The sequence below is a fragment of the Hippocampus bargibanti genome, linkage group LG04, assembly GCF_051943395.1.
Source record: "Hippocampus bargibanti isolate YZ-2025 linkage group LG04, ASM5194339v1, whole genome shotgun sequence".
Classification (NCBI taxonomy): domain Eukaryota; kingdom Metazoa; phylum Chordata; class Actinopteri; order Syngnathiformes; family Syngnathidae; genus Hippocampus; species Hippocampus bargibanti.
Window position 1 is genome coordinate 31,451,359 of NC_142737.1, and position 20,681 is coordinate 31,472,039.

Below are 20,681 nucleotides of genomic sequence, written 5' to 3' on the forward strand. Positions count from 1 at the left end.
GTATTATATTTGTGATTGTATTTTATTTATTATAGTACCTATGCTTGTCTGTGACTGTAAAGTGTCTTTGAGAGCATTGAAAGGCACTCAAAATGTAATGTATTATTATTATTATTATTATTATTATTATTATTATTATTATTATTATTATTATTATTATTATTATTATTATTATAGTGCAAAGTACAATAAGGTGGCTGTGCTATTATGAAGCCTGACAGCAGTCGGTAGGAACAAGCAGCAGTATCTCATTAGCACAGGGGGGGTCACACAAGTACATAATGTGAATTATTCATGATGGATGGAATAACAGAATGACTGAGACAGGTCTGAGTTGAAACAGGATATGCTTCTTTGACAAAGGTGATACCTGATTTTTGTTCACACTGCTGTTGAATGTAGACAGTCATTTGCCTGGGACATCTGCTGAAGTTGGCCCGGTTTGGATACTAATTAACAGCCATGGAAAACTTTTGGATGGACCAAGTTGAGAAGCTTGAAGGGGACCAAGCCAGCCAGCAAGAGACTTGTCAATGTGATACAGAAGAGGTTGGGACTTTTTGCTGTTACTTTCATTTCGAAGTCATTTTATGGTTCAATTTAATGAACAAGCCATGCCTCGAACTGCCGAACTGCATTGAACAAATAGATGTGCTGCATAGTGCTTAGAAGACAGGAATATTACACGTACTTTTGTGCCTTACATTGAGTAAGCACTCACATCAACTGTGACCATGCCTTGACTTGTAGTTATGAGGACAAGAAAGAAACCATATTGTTTATGTATTAATGCATATACTTAAAGGACAACCGACACAATTTTTGTTTCCTAACTGACATCATAAAAACTTTATATAGCATTTAAATACCCAAAACACGCAGGCTAATATTTTTAGTCAAATGCAAAACACCAATAAAAATGACTTACAGTGTCCCAAATATGCAAAAAAAATGAGCACGGAACAGGGCAGATTCCGAAAGTCCCACACCCTTGTTTGTGATGTCACCATTGGTGACACACTGCCTTTCTCCAGGATCAAAACAATGGCTTCAGAGTTCAGATTCGGAGAAAATGCTCTCTTGTTACTCACCCAGTTCTGAATATGATTCAAATCGTTCTGAGGAGGAAAGCATAAATGTTTGCAATCGATTAAAGAAGTCCTTCCGTATCAATTTGAGCCGTCTGGACTCCAATGTAGTGCCCAGAAAATGGTGCAAGCTCCATTGGAAATGGGCTGATATGCCTGTTGGGAATTTGTGCAAACTTACACGTTCCTTATGCGTGGTACCGCAATTGGCTGCGACACACAACGATTCACCATTGTGTTATTTATGTAGTTTTCCTTCTAATTTTGCAATCAACACAGTGTTTTCAGACGAAAAAAAGTTCCCAAAATGCATTGTGTGTCGCTTTCTCGGTCAGGGATGTTTCAAATGTGACGTCACATCAGGCAACGTCATCAATTCAAAAACAAGACTTCCTGAATATTCAGTGTCAGTCTTGAAACATAAAATGTAGCTATATGCGGTGGAATCTTTGTAAAATGCGCTCAGTAGAAGTCATTTGAAGTGATTTTACAAATTATGGACGCAACTTGTCCGGAGGTGTCGGTTGTCCATTAATGTCAAAGGATATGCGTGTTCGTCTTTTATTCTGATACTCCTCCCCCCAAAAAAATAAATCTAAAAAATACACTCCATCATATTAAATTGAGTCATCAAAAGATGGATTAAGACCGCAAACCATTCTAAATGTAGGGTAGATTATTTTGACTTGGTCATTTCAAAGGTAGCTCCCATGCTGAAAAAAGTGTGAGCACCCCTGATATCATAGGCTTTTTAAACCACAATCAGAATCATCTTTTTTGCCAAGTACAGTATGAAGAACACACAAGGAATTTGTCTCCGGTAGAACACACTGCACAACAATCATCATAAGAAAAATTTAGGTATTATACAGTTCTATTTGGGTTACTGTTGAGAGAGTTAACGGCTTAGGGCAGGGGTCGGGAACCTTTTTGACTAAGAGAGCCATAAAAGTAAAATATTTAGAAATGTTTTTCAGCGAGAGCCACACGCGCGCACATACAAACGCTCGCGTGCGCGCGCACACATACAAACGCATGCGCGGCCACTTTTCAACAAAATATCAGAATGCATTATTTAAAATAACTTTGTGATAGTACTCACCGTTAACATGGATGGTTTTCCGTTCCTTGTGTTTGGTAAAAATCCAGGAAAACGATCAGAATTAAATTCAATTTGCCGGTCCAGAGGCGAAGTTACTGCTAGCTAGCCTGCACACGGCTCATAAGCTTCCACACTTGCTATCTGCAATCTACTTCTCGCAGAAGTATGTCGATGCTAACGTTAACATTGGGCTTGTTAAAATGTCACTGACATTCGACTGTTTCATCGATGGTATTGTTTCATTGCAAATTAGAATCAGAACATTTTCTCTTCTCTAATGCTCCGGTGCATTCACGCTGAAGTGCACTAGTTGGGCTCATTTAAAGGGGCGTTTACCTGTTTCAACATGACGGCCACTATCATCCAATCAACATGGCGCTTTCGGCCATTCTAGGTCAGTGTCATCCAATCAAAATTGCGCTTTCCGCTAACTGCAGCCCCAACGGGAAATGAACGACGAAAAAAACGACAATATGTATTATAATATGTAATATTTATCGGCGAGCCATATGCAATCATCAAAAGAGCCATATATGGCTCGCGAGCCATAGGTTCCCGACCCCTGGCTTAGGGGAATGAGCTCTTTCAATGTCTGATGGATTTAGTGTGCATGGATCGGTAGCGCCTGCCTGAGGGAAGTAGCTGGAAAAGGTGGTGGGCAGGGTGCGGAGGGTCCAGTAGGATTTTCCACGCCCCTGTTTGGATTCTTGGAGTGTGCAAGTCCTCAAGAGTGGGAAGGGTGGTGCCAATGATTGTTTCCACCATCCTAACTGTCCGTTGAAGTCGGATTTCATTTTTGTGTTGGCCCAGAACCAAGAGGTGATCGAAGAACACAGGATGGATTCAATGACAGCCATGTAGAAGTGTCGCAGCACCTCCTGTGGCAGGCCATGCTTCTTTAGCATCCTCAGGAAATACATCCTCTGTTGGGTCTTTCTCAGAATGGAGTTGGTGTTGACCTCCAACTTCATGTCCTGGGAGACTGTGATTCCCAGGAACTTCAAGGTCTCAACGGTTGACACGAGGCAGTTGGATAGTGTGAGGGGCAGCTGTGGTGAGGGATGTTTCCTGAAGTCCACGATCATCTCGACCGTCTTGAGCATGTTCAGGTCTAGGTTGTGAGCAGAGCTCCAGCTGCTCCACTTGTAGGCAAAGTCAAAGTCAGCTTTATTGCAAATATGCTAATATGCATGACATACAGCGCAGATGAAATTGTCTTCTCAAACCCAGCGTGCAAGGCACGTATAATGCGGCTAAAAGAGACATACAATTGACAACAGACAATACATGTAATTTCTGAATGTAAAGTGAGGTAGTGTCGTATGTAAAGTGAGGTAGTGACGTATGTAAAGTGACGTAATGCAGTAATGCAAAAACAAACAACAAACAGGGCTGGGAGGGAGTTGAGTCTCCTGATTGCCTGGTGGCAGAAAATGTCCTTGAGCCTGCTGGTCGTGGCCAGGAGACTCCGCAGTCTCCTACCCGATGGCAGCAGGCTGAAGAGCCTGTGGGAGGGGCGGGTGGGATCGCCAGCGATCCTGATGGCTGTGCGGGTGAGGCGGGTGTTGTAAATGTCCTGAAGGGGGGCAGAGAGACACCGATGATCTTCTCAGCTGTCCTCACGATGCGCTGCAGAGTCTTACGGCAGGACACGATGCAGGCGCCGTACCACACAGTGATACAGCTGGTCAGGATGCTCTCGATGGTACCGCGGTAGAAGGAGGTCATGATGGGGGTCAGTGCTCCAACTCTTTTGCCAGTCTGTCTCTTGGCCAGTGATGCCGTGTTGTGGCGGCAGGAACTTGGTGCTGTTCACTCTGTCCACTGCAACACCATCGATGGTTAGTAGAGCATGCTGGGCGTGCACTCTCCTGAAGTCCACCCACCTTGTGGGTGTACTTCTACTTGCGTAGCACTTCTGTTTCAGCTGGTTTTGGTTTTAAAAAAGCAACAGCCGATGTCGAGCAGAACCTCACGGGAGTAGGTACGCCTCGGGTGTAGCAAGGCAGACGGAGACGAACATGTACACGAGTGGGACATAATCAACACGAAAACACCAATTTGCCGGGAGAGAGAAAAGCCGCTGCGTATTCACGCGCTGCCATCTCGGAAAATATTTTGTAGTCAGTACGCAGACTCGCCGTCTTTGATGAGACTGATGACTGTGGTGTCGTTTGCGAACTTTATGTATTTGACAGCTAGGTGCGTTCAGATGCAGTCATTTGTGTAGAGAGGAATAGCAATGGAGAGAGGACGCATCCTTGCTTAGGTTCCTGTGTTGTCGAGGTGCTCGAGGATGTGGTGCAGCAAATATTGACTGCATCCTCCAAAGACCTGTTTCCTGTTAGGCAAACTGAAAAGGGTCCAGGAGAGGTCCGGTGATGTTCTTCAGGTGGCGTTCAAAGGACTTCATGACCACTGATGTCAGAGCAACATGTCCACAGTCTTTTAATCCCGATGATGCTGGTTCCTTTGGAACTGGGACGATGGTAAACTGTTTGAAGCAAGATGGGACTTCACATGCTCCAGCGATCTGTTGAAAACTTGTGTGAAGACCGGAGCCAGCTGGTCAGCGCAGACTTTCATGCAGGAGGAGACACTGTCATGCAAGCCTTTAATCATCCAACAATGGGAAAATATACAGTAAAGTCTCGTTATATCGATATCGGTTATATCGATAGTACCGCTTAGTACGATACACTGTTATTACGATAATCCGGTTATTACGGTGCTCCTTTTCAACCCCCGCCGGCCATTTTGCTGTTTATATCGATACATCGGTTGCGCCATTGGTCGACTTGGTCACGTGTCTTGGTTACGTGACACGCCATCGGTCGCGCCATTGGTCGACTTGGTCACGTGACTTGGTTACGTGACACGCCATCGGTCGCGCCATTGGTCGACTTGGTCACGTGACTTGGTCGAGCCATTGGTCGACTTGGTCACGTGAGTTTGTTACGTGACCAGCACCCGTGTAGCAGAGCCATTTTCATTTTCAGACGCTAGCTCGTGTGTAGCAGACGAGATTGAAGTGTTTGTGTTATAAGGTAAAAATGGGAAGCAGAAGAAGATTGATGACTTTTTTTAATTGTATACATAATACAGTAAGATGTAAGTGTTTCCCTGTTGTGTTATGTACATGCCCACTGTACTGTATATGAATGCAATCGTTTTTTGCAACGTTTCTTGTTTTGTCTGCTGAAGCGTGATGATTTTGAAAATTATTAACATTCCATACTGTGTATTAAAGGACAACCGATGTCACTTTTTATTTAAATGCAAAACACCAATAAAAATGACTTCACGCCAAGACTTCTTGCATTGCTTGTGAATCCAAACAATGGCTTCAGATTCAGATAATATGCTTTCTTGTTACACATCCAATTATGAATATGATTTAAATACACTGTAGTTCTGAAGATAAAAGCATACATGTTTGCAATCATTAAAGAATTATATGTGCCATTTTGAGGCAACATTGGGGGAACATCTCTCACCCAAAAAAAAGAGGCACAAAATGGAGCTCATGGCCAGCTCCGTTTCTTATATGGCTCTTGGCTGCCCTCTTTTGGCGGCTTTTGTTAATGCAGTTCGGCGCAGGATCGGATATGTCGATAGTCCGGTTATATCGACTTTTTTTCCAACTCCAGAGAATATCGATATAACGAGACTTTACTGTATATGTATATCTCTTCTTCTTCTTTTCCTTTCGGCTTTTCCCTCCAGGGGTCGCCACAGTAAATCAGTGTCATCCATCTAACCCTGTTTTGTGAGTATTTTTTTTTTTCCACCGGCATCCTGAAGGTCAACAGTGCCAATGGCGGTCGTTGTTCACCCGGACTTTGACCGATCCGGTATGGGATTCAGAGGTTTGATTTGCATATTTGTTTAGGCAAAAAATGATGCACAACCCTCTGTATTTATCCGGGCTTGGATGGTTTACAGTAATCCACCCCAGTTTATCGCGGTTAATGGGGACCAGAACCCCCCACGATACTTGAAAATCCGCAAAGTGGGGAAGCCCCCCACCCTTGATCCCACGGAAGAGGAGGGTTTGAATGCCGCTTGGGGCACAGTTTCCTGGAGGGACGAGCAGAAGCGGGGGGGGGGGGGGGCGTGACTTGCCTATCAGATCTGACAGGTAGGTCACGCCCTCATAGTAACATCAGCTGAAAAAGGCGCGTCACAACAACATCCGTGACACTCTGACGAAGGTGGAAGTACTTGCCGAAACATGTAAGGTAATTGAACACTTAAAAAACACTGTCTGGAAGAAAAGAATCTGTTATTATCTATATTAGATATCAAGTAGACAGGATGAACTTAATACAACGATTACGTGAACGTTTTGGAGAGACATGCGTCAAGGAGTTTCGCCTCCTGGAAAAGCTGTCAAGCAAATGGGCTTGTTATCGAAACCACCTGAGATTCAACCTGCGCTGCCGAGACCAAGAAGTTGTACCAGCCAGTCTCAGGATTAAAAATCCAATCCCAACCAGGAACGCGGAACGGATCATCAAAAAGGTGCAGCTGACTCTGATCAAAGAACAAATACGATGCACAGCAAATAAACTCAACAACATCAGCAGCGATCTACAGTGGCAAACGGAGCCATTTGAACTCCGGTTCCCCCTGGACAAGGACACATTAACAACACAACATACACGAACAGGAATTCACCGCTACCAAAAGCCAACACATACGGAAATTAGACAAACTCATCGCACAAAACAAAATGAATGAAGAATGATAAATGGATACACAACATGTCACGCCATAACCTCAAACAGGCAGAACGCAGCATACTATCAAAATGACTCAACTACGCAGTCACCCCCAAGAAAATACCACATTGTGGTGAGCACTAGGACCAGGCATCTCACCCAGCAGATGCACAGCGGGGGCGTGTTCGTGTTGAGAATATTTTACTGCATTTTGGAATAAAGACGTACTCCAGTCAGTCATGTCTTCTCGTTCCTCAACTGCTGCACTGGTGACGTTGGAAATGTTCATGGCAACAGACGAGGAGGTGTCTTCTACGGCCATGCAGCTGCCGCCTACACCGCGAATCTGCCCGAGTTGTGGCACAGCGACCCGGCTTTGTGGTTCCAGCATGCGGAAGCGCTTTTCCAACTACGAGGCATCACGACAGACGAGCCAAAATATTACATGGTCGTGGCGTCCCTCGACCAACCTACAAAACATCACATGATGCAACTTCTGCGCGCGCCTCCACAATGCGGGAAGTACGACGCGCTCAAACAACTGCTACTCAGATGGTTCACACTATTGGCCTCTGAGAGAGCAGACAGACTCCTTTCCCTTCCCGGACTCGGCGACGGAATAGCAGTGGATCTCAGGGACAAAATGCTGTCGCTGTTAAATTCGGATGATGGCGGATTCCTTTTCCCGCACATATTCCTACGCCAGCTACCACCCTCAGTACACGCCATGCTAGCTAACTCAACGTGCCAACCACCGGCGCCTACTGAGGTTTGGCGGAAAAAGATCGGCTGCTTCCGGCAACCCGGCGGTTCGCCGTGCAAAGGGTTACGGCCGAATCCCTTGACGAAGTGGCATCGAGCATCGATCCGACCGTAGTGGCCGAAGTGAGATCGCAGAAGCGGCGCAGGAAGGCCATCTGTGTTTTCCACCAGCGGTTTAGCGCCAAGCCTCGACGCTGCGTACTCCCCTGCACGAGCCTCTGGGAAAGTCCAGCGCCAGCGCCAAATAACGGCCGCGGACACCGGGAACCAAAGCGAGCAGCTTTTCATTACGGACTCCTCATCTGGAAGACGTTTCCTTGTGGACAGCGGATCACAAGTCAGCCTGCTGATGCTCACAGCCGCGGACAAGACGGCAGGTGGATGCGGGCCTCCCCTGTGCGCGGCTAACGGCTCGCCCATCGGCAACTTTGGCTCCAGGTCGGTGACTGGGTGCTTCCACGGACGGGAATCCAAGTGGAACTTTATCGTAGCCTCGATCACAGTTCCGATAATCGGCGTAGATTTTTTATGTGCTCATGGACTACTTGTGGACATTGCTAACCGTCGTTTGATTGACACCATCTCGTTTGGCATTTTTGTGTGTGAGGCTGGAGGGTTCAGGCCGTTGACGCAAGCGAATTATTTAACGTCCGGTAACGTTTATGAACGTCTGCTGACCGATTATCCGTCGCTAACCACTCCCGCCTTTTACAATGCCAATGCTAAACACGGGGTAGACCATTTCATTCCCACGGTTGGCCTGCCAGTTTTTGCCCACGCTCGTCGCCTCGGCGCGGGTAAATTGGCAACGGTGAAAGGGGAGTTCGCAACGATGGAGCGCTTGGGCATCGTGAGGCGTTCCAACAGCCCATGGGCTTCACCATTACACATGGTGCCCAAAAGTGACAGTTCTTGGCGACGAGTGCGGTGATTTTCGTCGGTTAAACAATATAACCACACATGACCGTTATCCCGTTCCTCACATCCAAGACTTTTCCGCGTGCTTGGCCGACGCTGTGATATTTTAGTTTGCGGTTATCACCAGGTGATAGGCAGAGGATGTGACAAAAATTGCGGTAATAACACATTTGTCCTCTTTGAATTTCTCTGCATGCGTCTTGATTCGCACGGCCTCATCGTTAACCCTGTGAAGTGCCAATTTGGTCTGTCTGAGATCGATTTCCATCCCCTTACCCGCCCGACCACAGTTAAGGCTCTGTAGGAGTTTTTGGGCATGATTATTTTTTACAACCAGTTTCTTCCTCATGCAGCCGACCTCCTACAACCCCTCTACGGTACCTTGAGAAAAAAGAAGGCTAATGACACCGTCGAGTGGCCTCTGCAACGAGTACAGTCCTTTCAACGAGCCAAGGACGCTCTCGCGAGTGTAACTCTTCTGGTCCACCTGATCTCAACCGCACAAGTAGCTTTGACTACCGATGCATGTGATGTTGTATAAGTATAGTGTATAGTGTTTTCGACAGAGTGATGTTAGCATTCTATCATCCGCCTATTTCATATTCATTGTGATTGTCTCCGCAAAGTATTTGTTCCGTCTGCTCTTAGGTCAGCCCGGTTTGTCTTCGTGCATCACGATGCCCACCGCTCTCCCCTTCAGCCGCCGTACAATGGACCGTTTAAAGTGCTCGAACGCATTGAGAAGAGTTTTGTGCTCAATATGGGTGGGCGAAGGGAGGGCATTTCATTAGACAGACTCAAACCAACTCATTAAGTTGCAGGCGAGGACTTTTTGGTCTCACGTCGCGGACGCCCTCCGAAACCGCCAGCCTCACCGCGGCATGCCAGGGTTGAGTGTCGTTCCCCCACTCAGGTCTCACCGCGGTCACCTGCCCGAATAGCTTCACCTGCACCACTGAACAAAGGACTGCATAGTCGTTGTGGCAGGCTGGTCAAGCACCCCGCGAAAATGTCACCTTTATTTTCCTTCTGGGTCTTCAGGGGGTGCGGGGGGGCACTAGGACCAGACATCTCACCCAGCAGGTGCACAGCGGGGGCGTGCTCATGTTGAGAATATTTTACTCGATTTTTTGTTGGTCTTGTTAGCATTTGGAATAAAGACGTACTCCAGTCAGTCGTGTATTCTCGTTCCTCAACTGCTACAACATGACAAATTCATTGTATCAACAGAATTATCATGTGAGAAAATACAGAACCCAGGAAAAAAAGCAGCACTACGCAACAAAATAGCAGGCATATTAAAAAACGCCCAAACCGCCACCCAGTAATATTACTAAAGAGGAAGCATGAGCCATGATAACACTATCAAAAAATAAAGACATCACAATCCTCCCAGCAGCAAAAGGCAGAAGAACAATGATTATGGACACGGACAAATACAAAAACAGATGCAACAGTTATTACAGGACAACGCCTATGAAATGTTAAAGAAACACCCAACAGAAGAAAAGAAAAATAAACTTAGAGCACTACTAAAACCCCTAATTAACAAAAATAAAATAAATAAACAGTCATACAACCACCTGGTACCTACAGCAAACATCGTCCCCAGGATTTACGGCACGCCAAAAATACACAAGCCAGGTACACCCTCTCAAAAGCACTCTCAGAAATAATAAAACCGTGACTGGGAGTCACGGACCAACACGCCGAGAACTCAAAGCAGCTTGCTACAGAAATTGCCATTATAAAAGTACAGAAAGATGAAATGTTCATATTGTAATGATATGAGCAAATCGTATTTGCATGTTCTACTAGTGATGCCTGGCTTTAGATCAAAGGAGCATGCGCGCTGCTGCAGGTCGGTCTGATGAGAGCCTACGAGAGCCACACATGTCAATTGCCTTCTCCCTCCAACCAACACAGCTGTCCTAATAAAGAACCTCAACTCTATCCAGAAGTTGTATCATTTACCGAACCCTCTTACACAAAGTAACACATGGTGTCAGAATTGGTCTGGAAAACAAAAGGACGATAAAGGACTTGGAACGGAAGATTCCACGGAGGAAAGACATTGAGCACAACCCACGGCAGGAAACGGCAGAAATGGAAGCTTTACGTCCACCCACAGCTCTGCAGCTAACAGGTAACATGGCTGAAAATTGGAAGAGATTTAAGCAACGTTTTGAACTGTATTTGTCTGCAATTGGAGCTGATGGAAGCCATTCAAAGATGAAAGCATCCATGTTTTTGCACGTTGTGGGAGTGGAAGCTCTAGAGGTCTACAATAAGTTCACATTTGATGCTGAGGATGACAAGATGAAGCTTTCAAAAATAATGGAAAAGTTTGAAGCTTACTGCATTCCGAAACGCAATGTGACGTTTGAAAGGCACAGATTCTTCACATGTGTACAGACAGTTGGAGAAACTATTGACCAATATGCAAATGAGCTGAGAAACATATCAAAGACATGTGAGTTCGGTGGATTAACAGAATCACTGATCAAAGACAGAATAGTGTGTGGCATTACAGACAATAAACTGAGAGAAAGGCTACTCAGAGAATCAGATCTGGACCTGGAAAAAGCCTTAGCACTGTGTAGAGCCGCTGAGACTGTTAAGTCACAGGCTAAAGAGTTGCTAAATGATGCTAGCTGCAACGTGGATGCAGTGGAAAGAAATGCACACAGATTCAACAAAAACAAGACTGCTGAGATAAAAGCAAGTGTGAGACAACACAACAAAAATAGGATATTCAAACAAAAATGTTGTTCTCGTGGGACGCAACATCCCCCAAAGCAATGTCCAGCATATGGGAAAATATGTAAAAACTGTGACAAAGCAAATCACTATGCTCGTTGCTGCAGGAACCAAGAAATCAAAGGCAAGGTAGCTGCAGTAGATGATCATTATGATGTGGAGGAACTTCATGTGAATGCTGTAAAAGATGAAAGAGAAGAAAGAGATTGGATCACTACACTGAAAGTGAACAACATTCATCTAAAATTCAAATTGGATACTGACAATGTGAATGTCATTTCAGAGACTGATTTCATGAAGATCAGACCGAGACCAAAAATACATAAAGCAAACATGAAAGTAACAGCTTATGCGGATGCAGTCATACCAAAGGAAAATGCAATTGTGAATGTGACACATAAAGGCCAATTACATACGCTATCTTTCATCATAGTTCCAAGGGATGTGCAGGGTCTACTAGGATTGTCGGCATGTGAGAGACTACACCTAGTGAAGAGAGTTTTTGTCGTGGATAGACAAAAAGAGACAGTATATGATGAACTGATGGAGCAGTACAAAGACTTGTTTCAAGGGTTAGGCTGCCTACCAGGAGAACACACAATCAGAGTGGACAAGAGTGTGCCACCAGTGATACATCCATGCAGGAAAGTCCCATTTGCTCTTCAAAAGCAGCTAAAAACAGAATTGGACAACATGGAGAACAAGCATGTGATAAAGAAAATTGATGAGCCGACTGACTGGGTGAGTTCCCTCGTTGTCGTAGAGAAAAAGAACGGAAAACTCAGAATATGCCTGGATCCCAGAGATCTAAACAGAGCCATCAAGAGAGAACACTTCAAGCTACCTACTCGTGAAGAGATTATGGCACAGTTTTCAAAGGCAAAGTATTTCAGCAAGCTAGATGCTTCTTCAGGATTTTGGCAAATGAAGCTGGATGAGCCAAGTTCCAAACTATGTACTTTCAACACTCCGTTTGGAAGATACAGATTCCTAAGACTACCTTTTGGAATTGCTTCAGCTCCTGAAGTTTATCACAAAACAATCAACATGATATATGAGCACTTGGAAGGAGTTGATACCTCGATGGATTACATCATCATTTGGGGTGCCACCAGAGCTCAACATGACGAGAGACTGAAAGCTGTGCTAGAAGCAACAAGAAAACCTGAAGCTGAATAAAGAGAAATGTCAGCTAGGTACAACAGAATTGACATTTGTGGGAGATATCTTAAGCAGTGAAGGTATCAGACCAGACCCACGAAAAGTGTCTGCTATAGAAAACATGCCAAGGCCACAATGCAAAAAAGATGTGCAACGGTTTAATGGGATGATCACTTTCATGGGAAAATTCATACCCAACCTGTCAGAAAAGATGGCCCCACTGAGACAACTAACTGAGAAGAAGATAGAATGGCAATGGAATCATGAGCATGAAAAGGCATGGAATGAACTGAGGAAGCTGCTCACAGAGGAACCAGTACTGAAATTCTATGATCCAGAAAAACCAATCAAAATATCATCGGATGCATCACAGAGTGGGCTTGGTGCAGTACTTCTACAAAAACATGAAGACTGGAAACCCGTAGCATATGCATCACGTTCGATGACGGATCCGGAAACACGTTATGCACAGATTGAAAAAGAACTGCTCAGCATTACGTATGCCTGTGAGAGATTTCATCAATTTGTGTCAGGACAGGAAATCAGCGTGGAGACTGATCACAAGCCACTAAATGACTGATTCAAAAGCCACTAAATGACTGTCCACTTTGTATACAGCGAATGGTGATCAGGCTGCAACGTTACTCACTGAAGGTTGCATACACCCCTGGAAAACTGATGTATACAGCTGACACGCTATCCAGAGCTGTTGACCCGAAAGAGCACTCGGAGGCTAAACTGGATGAAGAAGTCAAAGTTTACGTACACATGATCACAAGTGCATTGCCAGTTGCAGATGCAAAGATGGAGATTATACGGATGGAGACAAACAAGGATGAGACACTGAAACAATTGAAACAAATCATCAAAAATGGATGGCCCGAAGTGAAACAGAATTGTCCATGAAGGACATCTTGGAATTGAAAAGTGCAAGAAAAGTGCACGACAACTGATGTTCTGGCCTAGAATGAATCAAGACATCACAGATCAAGTGTCGAGATGACAATTTGCCTCACATATCAAGCAAATCAACCGGCAGAACCACTACACCCACACCAAGCACCAGAAAGACCATACCAGAAGGTGGGTGCTGACCTGTTTTCGTGTCAAGGTAAAGATTATATTTTGGTCACAGAATACTACTCCTTGTATCCAGAGGTTTGCAGACTGCAAGCTACAACAGCAGAAGCAGTGATAACATGCATGAAGGCCACATTTGCTAGAAACGGGATTGCAAACCAAGTGTTTTCTGATAATGGTCCACAATTCGCCAATGAGAAGTTCAAAAAATTTGCAAAGGAGTGGTATGTATGTATGTATTATTATTATTATAATGCAAATTTCTCCACTGTGAGACTAATAAAGGCAAATCCAATCCAATCCAATTATTATTATTATTATTATTATTATTATTATTATTATTATAAAAGTGTTAAGTGTTCAATTACCATTATTATTATTATTATTATAAAAAAACACACAAATCTAACAGTACATGATATAACCCAGCTACTCCAGTTCATTGCCACATCCACATATTTCCAATTCAGAAACACCATATACCAACAAAAAGAAGGGTTTGGCATGGGGGACCCACTCTCTCTCTCTCATGAAGGACCTGGAACTGAAAGCTCTTTCAACGGTCCCGGAAACATGCAAACCAGCATTACGGAAATGATATGTGGACGACATTCTGGAAAAAAATCAAAACAGGACATACACAAAAGTTTACGGATCATCTCAACTCCATAGACACCACGCACCATCAAATTTACCCACGAAGAGGAAACAAACCAATCCATCGCTTTCTTGGACTTTAACATACACCACACAGAGAATGGATACATCAAAATAAAATAATAACCCACCGAGAAACCCACATAGCGTCCGTCTGTTGCCCATCTCCTCCAGATAGTCCAGCGAGCAGCCCAGGACAGAAATGGCCCTCTCGACCAGGCGCGGCAGACTTTTTATGTCCTGGGTGGCGATGCTGCATGACCAGCAGATATTTCTGTAGTGGATGGCTGAAGCGACCACAGAGTTGACGAAAGTCTTTAGGAGTGACCCCTGAACCACAGAAGACCTCAGTTTCCGGAGTAGGAAGAAGCGACTCTGTCCCTTTTTGATTAGGGCACTGTGTTTGTAGACCAGTCAAGTTTGTTGTTGGGAAGAACACGCATGTACTTGTCGGAGGTCACCCTCTCTATGTCCTGGATGTTCATCGGTGGAGGTTGTGACGTCACGAGAGGCTGTGTCCTGGAGGGCAAATACATCCCCCTAAGATGGCTCCACCCAGAGAGAGTCTTGGCCCCATCTGGTGGAAGGCAGCAATTAAAACCACACACCTGCAGCTGATCAGGGCGGGATTGGCAGGCAAGGCTCTTAAGGCAGAGAGCCTCTGAGTGTGGAGCTTGGGGGAAGACAAGCTCGATTGCTGTGCTCTGTGAAGAAGTTGATTGCTGCGTGGAAACTCATTGCCAGTTGGGACCACACGACAGGACACTGGATTTGGACCTTGCTAAGGTGGCTAGGCTACATGAGGAGGACGTCAAGAGGGGTGAGGCCTAGAGACTCTTGGAAAAGAACTCCGTCTTCAGTTTTACCTCAGAAGAGACTTTATTTTGACTTAAGTATTGAAATAGACACTATTCAAACCTTTGTTGCTTGTGAATTCCCCCTGAAACCTTTGTTTAAAAACTTTGTTTGTATCCAAACCTGTCGTCCATTGCACTTCTTGTCCTGTCCCGCTGAGAGCCAGCCTCTCATGATATCACATATGGTGGAGGATGCGGGCACTGGACAAGCGTTAGTAAGTGCATGGACATTGATGGTTTGTGTTATGGTTTTTCTAAATTGAAAATATCCTCAATTACAAAAAAAAAAAAGAAAAATGGAGGACATTTTGAAAACCCTGCTTGCAAGTCAGGAAGCCCAATATCAGGCCAATTTGGCTCTCCTGGAGGAGCAAAGGAGAGCCAATGAACCGTCCGTTGACTCTTCCAGTGCCCACCCTGCTCATTATGCCTCCCTCCTGGGGGGGAGTGACAGCTCACTAACAAGGCCCCCCACCTGTCCGGTGACAGTGAATCAACAGGATGTTGAAGCCCTGCTGGACTCCGGAAGGCTGGTCACCTTGGTGCGCCAAACGCTGGTCGATCCAACCAGGTTATCTCCAGAGAAAACCCTTCCAGTCTCCTGCGTCCACGGAGACACCAGAGAGTACCACACTACTGAACTCACCGTGACCACAACCAGGGGAATCATCCGCACGGTAGCCGGTGTGGTTGACTCTCTCCCTGTCCCCCTCCTGATTGGACGCGACTGCCCGGCCTTTCACCCACTGTGGAGAGAAACACAGGAAAGACTGGCCCGATTACCTCGGAAGAGGAGAGGTAAGACGCGTGTAGTGAATACCCAAGCCTACCCTTCTGATTCACTCTCCCCAGCCTGTGCTCTCCTAGGGACAGCAGATGCACCACCGGAGACGGAGTCTGGCCCAGAGACCGCCGAGGAAACTCCAGCCCCAGAAAATCTCCCGGCTTCCAGTAGTGATGAGAACCCAGGGACTCAGAAGCTGCCTCCTCTAACAGGCCTGTATGGTACAGCCCAGTTACAGGATCCTACCCTTGCCAACGCCATGAAGAATGTGCAGGTTTTAGAGGGTGTAGTACTGGGGGAAAGGACAATCCCCACATACCCCCATTTTGCGGTTGATCGGGGGCTATTATACCAGGTGACGAAGCAAAATGATGAAGTACGTGAACAACTTCTTGTACCACAACCACACCGAGCTACAGTACTGGACTTGGCACACACACACCTGCTAGGGGGACACCTAGGGGTCGAAAAGACTAAAGAGAGAATCTTGCAATGGTTCTTCTGGCCAGGGGTGCACAAGGATGTGGAGAACTATTGTCGTTCTTGCCCCGAGTGCCAACAGCTGGCGCCCAAGACCACATACAGAAACCCGCTTATTCCCTTACCCATCATTGAGACCCCTTTTCAGAGGCTTGGGCTGGACATAGTCGGACCTCTACCAAAAAGTGCTAGGGGACACCAGTATATTTTGGTTTTGATGGATTATGCCACTCGGTTCTCAGAAGCTGTTCCCCTCAGAATGGCTACCACAAAGCAGATCGCAAAGGAACTGTTTGCTCTCGCCAGCAGGGTGGGAATGCTTAAGGAGATACTGACAGACCAAGGAAGCCACTTTATGTCTAGGGTCATGAAGGACCTGTGTGCCCTGCTCAAGGTCAAGCAACTGAGAACCTCCATCTACCACCCACAGACAGATGGATTGGTAGAACGATTCAACAAGACACTCAAGGCCATGATGAGGAAAGTTATCAAAGAAGATGGCCGAAACTGGGATCAACTGCTCCCGTACTTGCTGTTTGCCGTGAGGGAGGTACCACAGTCTTCTACCGGTTTCTCACCCTTTGAGTTGTTGTACTCTTACAGACCCCGGGGATTGCTGGATATCGCCAAAGAGGCTTGGGAAGAGCAGCCGTGCCGACAACGTACCCTCATCGAGCATATGGGGGACATGCGGGAAAGGATGAGGGCCATTTATTCGATAGTGCGAGAACACATGGAAGCGGCCCAACGACAGCAGCAAGCCTCCTACAATAGACCTGCCCAGCCTCGAGAGTTCAAGCCAGGGGACAGAGTGCTGGTCTTGGTGCCAACCGTGGAGTGCAAGTTCCTGGCATCCTGGCAGGGGCCCTTTGAGGTCATCAAACGCGTGGGGGAGGTAAACTACAAGGTGAGGCAACCTGGTAAGAGGAAACCTGAGCAGATTTATCACATTAACCTCCTAAAGAAGTGGCATGCCAGAGAGGCGCTGTTTAGTTTCCTACCCCCCAGCTAGGCAAAGGAACCGGCCAGAGAAGACGTCCAGACGGGTCCAAATTTGTCCCCACACCAACGCCAGATGACCCTCGAATTGGTTGAGCGTAACCAAGACGTCTTCTCCTCCATACCTGGACACACAGACGTGGTGCAACACGAGATACGCACCATGCCTGGAAAAACAGTACACCAGCGTCCATACCGTGTGCCAGAGGCCCGTAAGACAGCTATACAGGAGGAGATCAGGAAGATGCTGGAACTTGGAGTAATCGAGGAGTCCCAAAGTGCATGGGCGAGTCCGATCGTGTTGGTCCCCAAGCCAGACGGGTCAATATGATTCTGTAATGACTATCAGAAGTTGAATGAGGTGTCCGAATTTGATGCTTATCCAATGCCTCGTGTTGACGATCTCATTGACTCCCTGGGACAGGCACGCTTCATCACCACTCTCGACCTCACGAAGGGATATTGGCAGGTGCCCCTGACCCCGACATCAAAAGAGAAGACAGCCTTCGCCACACCTGAGGGACTCTACCAATACACCAAGTTCCCGTTTGGTCTCCATGGAGCACCCGCCACGTTTCAGCGCCTAATGGATCGGATTCTCACCCCACACAAGAGGTACGCAGCAGCATACTTGGATGATGTTGTCATACAGAGTCCTGACTGGGAGAGTCACTTACCCCGAGTGCAAGCTGTGATTGACTCCCTCAGAAAAGCAGGTCTCACAGCAAACCCGAAAATGTGCAGGTTGGCATTTGGCGGGACCAACTACCTGGGCTACACTATAGGACGGGGGCTTGTGAAGCCTCAAGAAGCAAAACTACGGGCTATACAAGATTGGCCCCAACCCCTTACCAAGAAACAGGTGAGGTCGTTCTTAGGCATGGCTGGCTACCATAGACGCTTTATCACTGACTTTGCTACTATAGCAGCCCCCATGACAGAATTGACGACCAAAAAACACTCCCGATTGGTGAAATGGAGCCCAGAGGCCGAAATGGCCTTCGCCAATCTAAAACAGGCACTGTTTTCCAGTCCGATCCTGGTGGCACCAGACTTCAGCAAGGACTTCATGGTGCAAGCGGATGCATCAGAAGTTGGTCTGGGAGCTGTACTCTCGCAAGTACATGGAGGAGAGGAACATCCCATCCTGTACCTTAGCAGGAAGCTGTTGCCCAGGGAAAAGAACTATTCCACAGTAGAGAAGGAGTGCCTTGCCATCACATGGGCGCTGGAGTCATTGCGCTTCTATCTCCTGGGAAGACGTTTCACAGTGGTCTCTGATCATGCTCCTCTCCAATGGATGGCCCGGAACAAGGAGACCAACAGCAGAGTAACCAGGTGGTTCTTGAGTCTACAGGCCTTTAACTTTTCTGTTGTCCACAGGGTTGGCAAGCGCCAAGGCAATGCGGATGCCCTCTGCTGACGGGACGCCTTCCTGGCCTGTTTCGCATCCTTCACCCCGCCGAGGACGTCAGTCTCAAGGGGGGGAATGTGTGATGTCACGAGAGGCTGTGTCCTGGAGGGCAAATACATCCCCCTAAGATGGCTCCACCCAGAGAGAGTCTTGGCCCCATCTGGTGGAAGGCAGCAATTAAAACCACACACCTGCAGCTGATCAGGGCGGGATTGGCAGGCAAGGCTCTTAAGGCAGAGAGCCTCTGAGTGTGGAGCTTGGGGAAAGACGAGGTCGATTGCTGTGCTCTGTGAAGAAGTTGATTGCTGCGTGGAACTCATTGCCAGTTGGGACCACACGACAGGACACTGGATTTGGACCTTGCTAAGGTGGCTAGGCTACATGAGGAGGACGTCAAGAGGGGTGAGGCCTAGAAACTCTTGGAAAAGAACTCCGTCTTCAGTTTTACCTCAGAAGAGACTTTATTTTGACTTAAGTATTGGAAGAGACACTATTCAAACCTTTGTTGCTTGTGAATCCCCCCCTGAAACCTTTGATTATAACCTTTGTTTGTATCCAAACCTGTCGTCCATTGCACTTCTTGTCCTGTCCCGCTGAGAGCCAGCCTCTCATGATATCACAAGGTGAGGACTGTTTCATGCAGAAATCCACAACCAACTCTTTGGTTTTCCCGGTGTTGATCTGGAGGTGATTCTGCTGGCACCAGTCAACAAAGTCCTCTGTCAGTCCCCTGTACTCCCGATCGTCTCCCTCTGTAATGAGGCCGACATCCCAGAGTCATCAGAGAACCTCTTAAGGTGGCAGGTTGGAGTATTGTAGTTAAGTCCGATGTATTGAGGGTGAACAGGAATGGAGCCAGAACAGTCCACTGCGGTGCCACAGTGCTGCCGAGCACATTTGAGTAAACGGCAAAAACTATACTTATGGAAATTTAAATTATTGTCAATCAGGGATCCAATCTACCCTGATTATTGTTCCTACACTCGATCACGGCCCTGACTCGGCAATGAATCACGGTCCAGAAGTGGCCCGGGTCCGGCAACCGCAATGTGGGACGCATCCGGCCCGCATCTGTTAGTTTCCTACCCCCCAGCTAGGCGAAGGAACGGGCCAGATCTGGCCCGACTTCGGCCCGACGCCGGGCCAGAACAGGCTCCTGATGTCAGCCTTAATTTAACCTTAACTGAACCATTTCTTTCATGAGCCATATTTCCCCCTTAATAAAAAAGGCAAAAACAATTGTTTTAAAAATATTTTATTGTCATAATTTGTGTACCTCACACATAACTGTACATGCACTGGAAAACTGCACTTTGCTTTATTTAACAGTGAACACTAGTTCAAACCGGAATGCCTTGTTATTCTTGAACTGCAATTTTCTATCCATCATATCAATGTACTCTCCATGTCCTCTTTTCACCATCCAAAGCCAGATGGAGCCATCCTTTGATTGTGACATCAATTTCCTGGTCTCATGCTCGGTTGTTCGGTCTCACAACGGCTGTATGAACTGTAAGTGAAGAAATCAAAGGCAGAACTGAGGACAACATGCAGGAAATTTAAAAAGGAAGTGTTGCATGACTTTTAGGAATTAGTTAAGGCAAGCACTGGGTGGACAAGAGGTCCTTCCAGTTGACTGGCAAACTACAGTGAATGTAATCAGAGAGACAGGTCAGAAAGTACTTGGTGTTATCGAGTGGAAGAAAGGTAGATAAGGAGACTTCGAGGTGGAATCGGGAGGTACAGGAGTGTATACAGAGAAAGAGGTTAGCAAAGAAGAAGGAGGACACTGAGAGGACGGAAGAGAGTGGACAGCAGTAAAAGGACATGCAGCGCACGATTAAAGTAAAGGTGGCGAAAGCCAAACAAGAGGCCTATGATTACTTGTTTGCTCC

At 46.5% G+C, this 20,681-nt stretch overlaps 1 protein-coding gene across 1 annotated transcript in view; it reads left to right on the forward strand.

The window, feature by feature from the left end:
• The first annotated feature begins 462 nt into the window (after positions 1–462).
• Positions 463–20,681, forward strand: part of LOC148899697 (amyloid-beta A4 precursor protein-binding family A member 1-like) — a 77,745-nt gene continuing 57,526 nt past the window's right edge. Inside the window, exon 1 of the mRNA XM_088995570.1 lies at positions 463–549. Within this exon, the coding sequence (XP_088851696.1) occupies positions 463–549 (87 nt within the window). The remainder of the gene's footprint in view (positions 550–20,681) is intronic.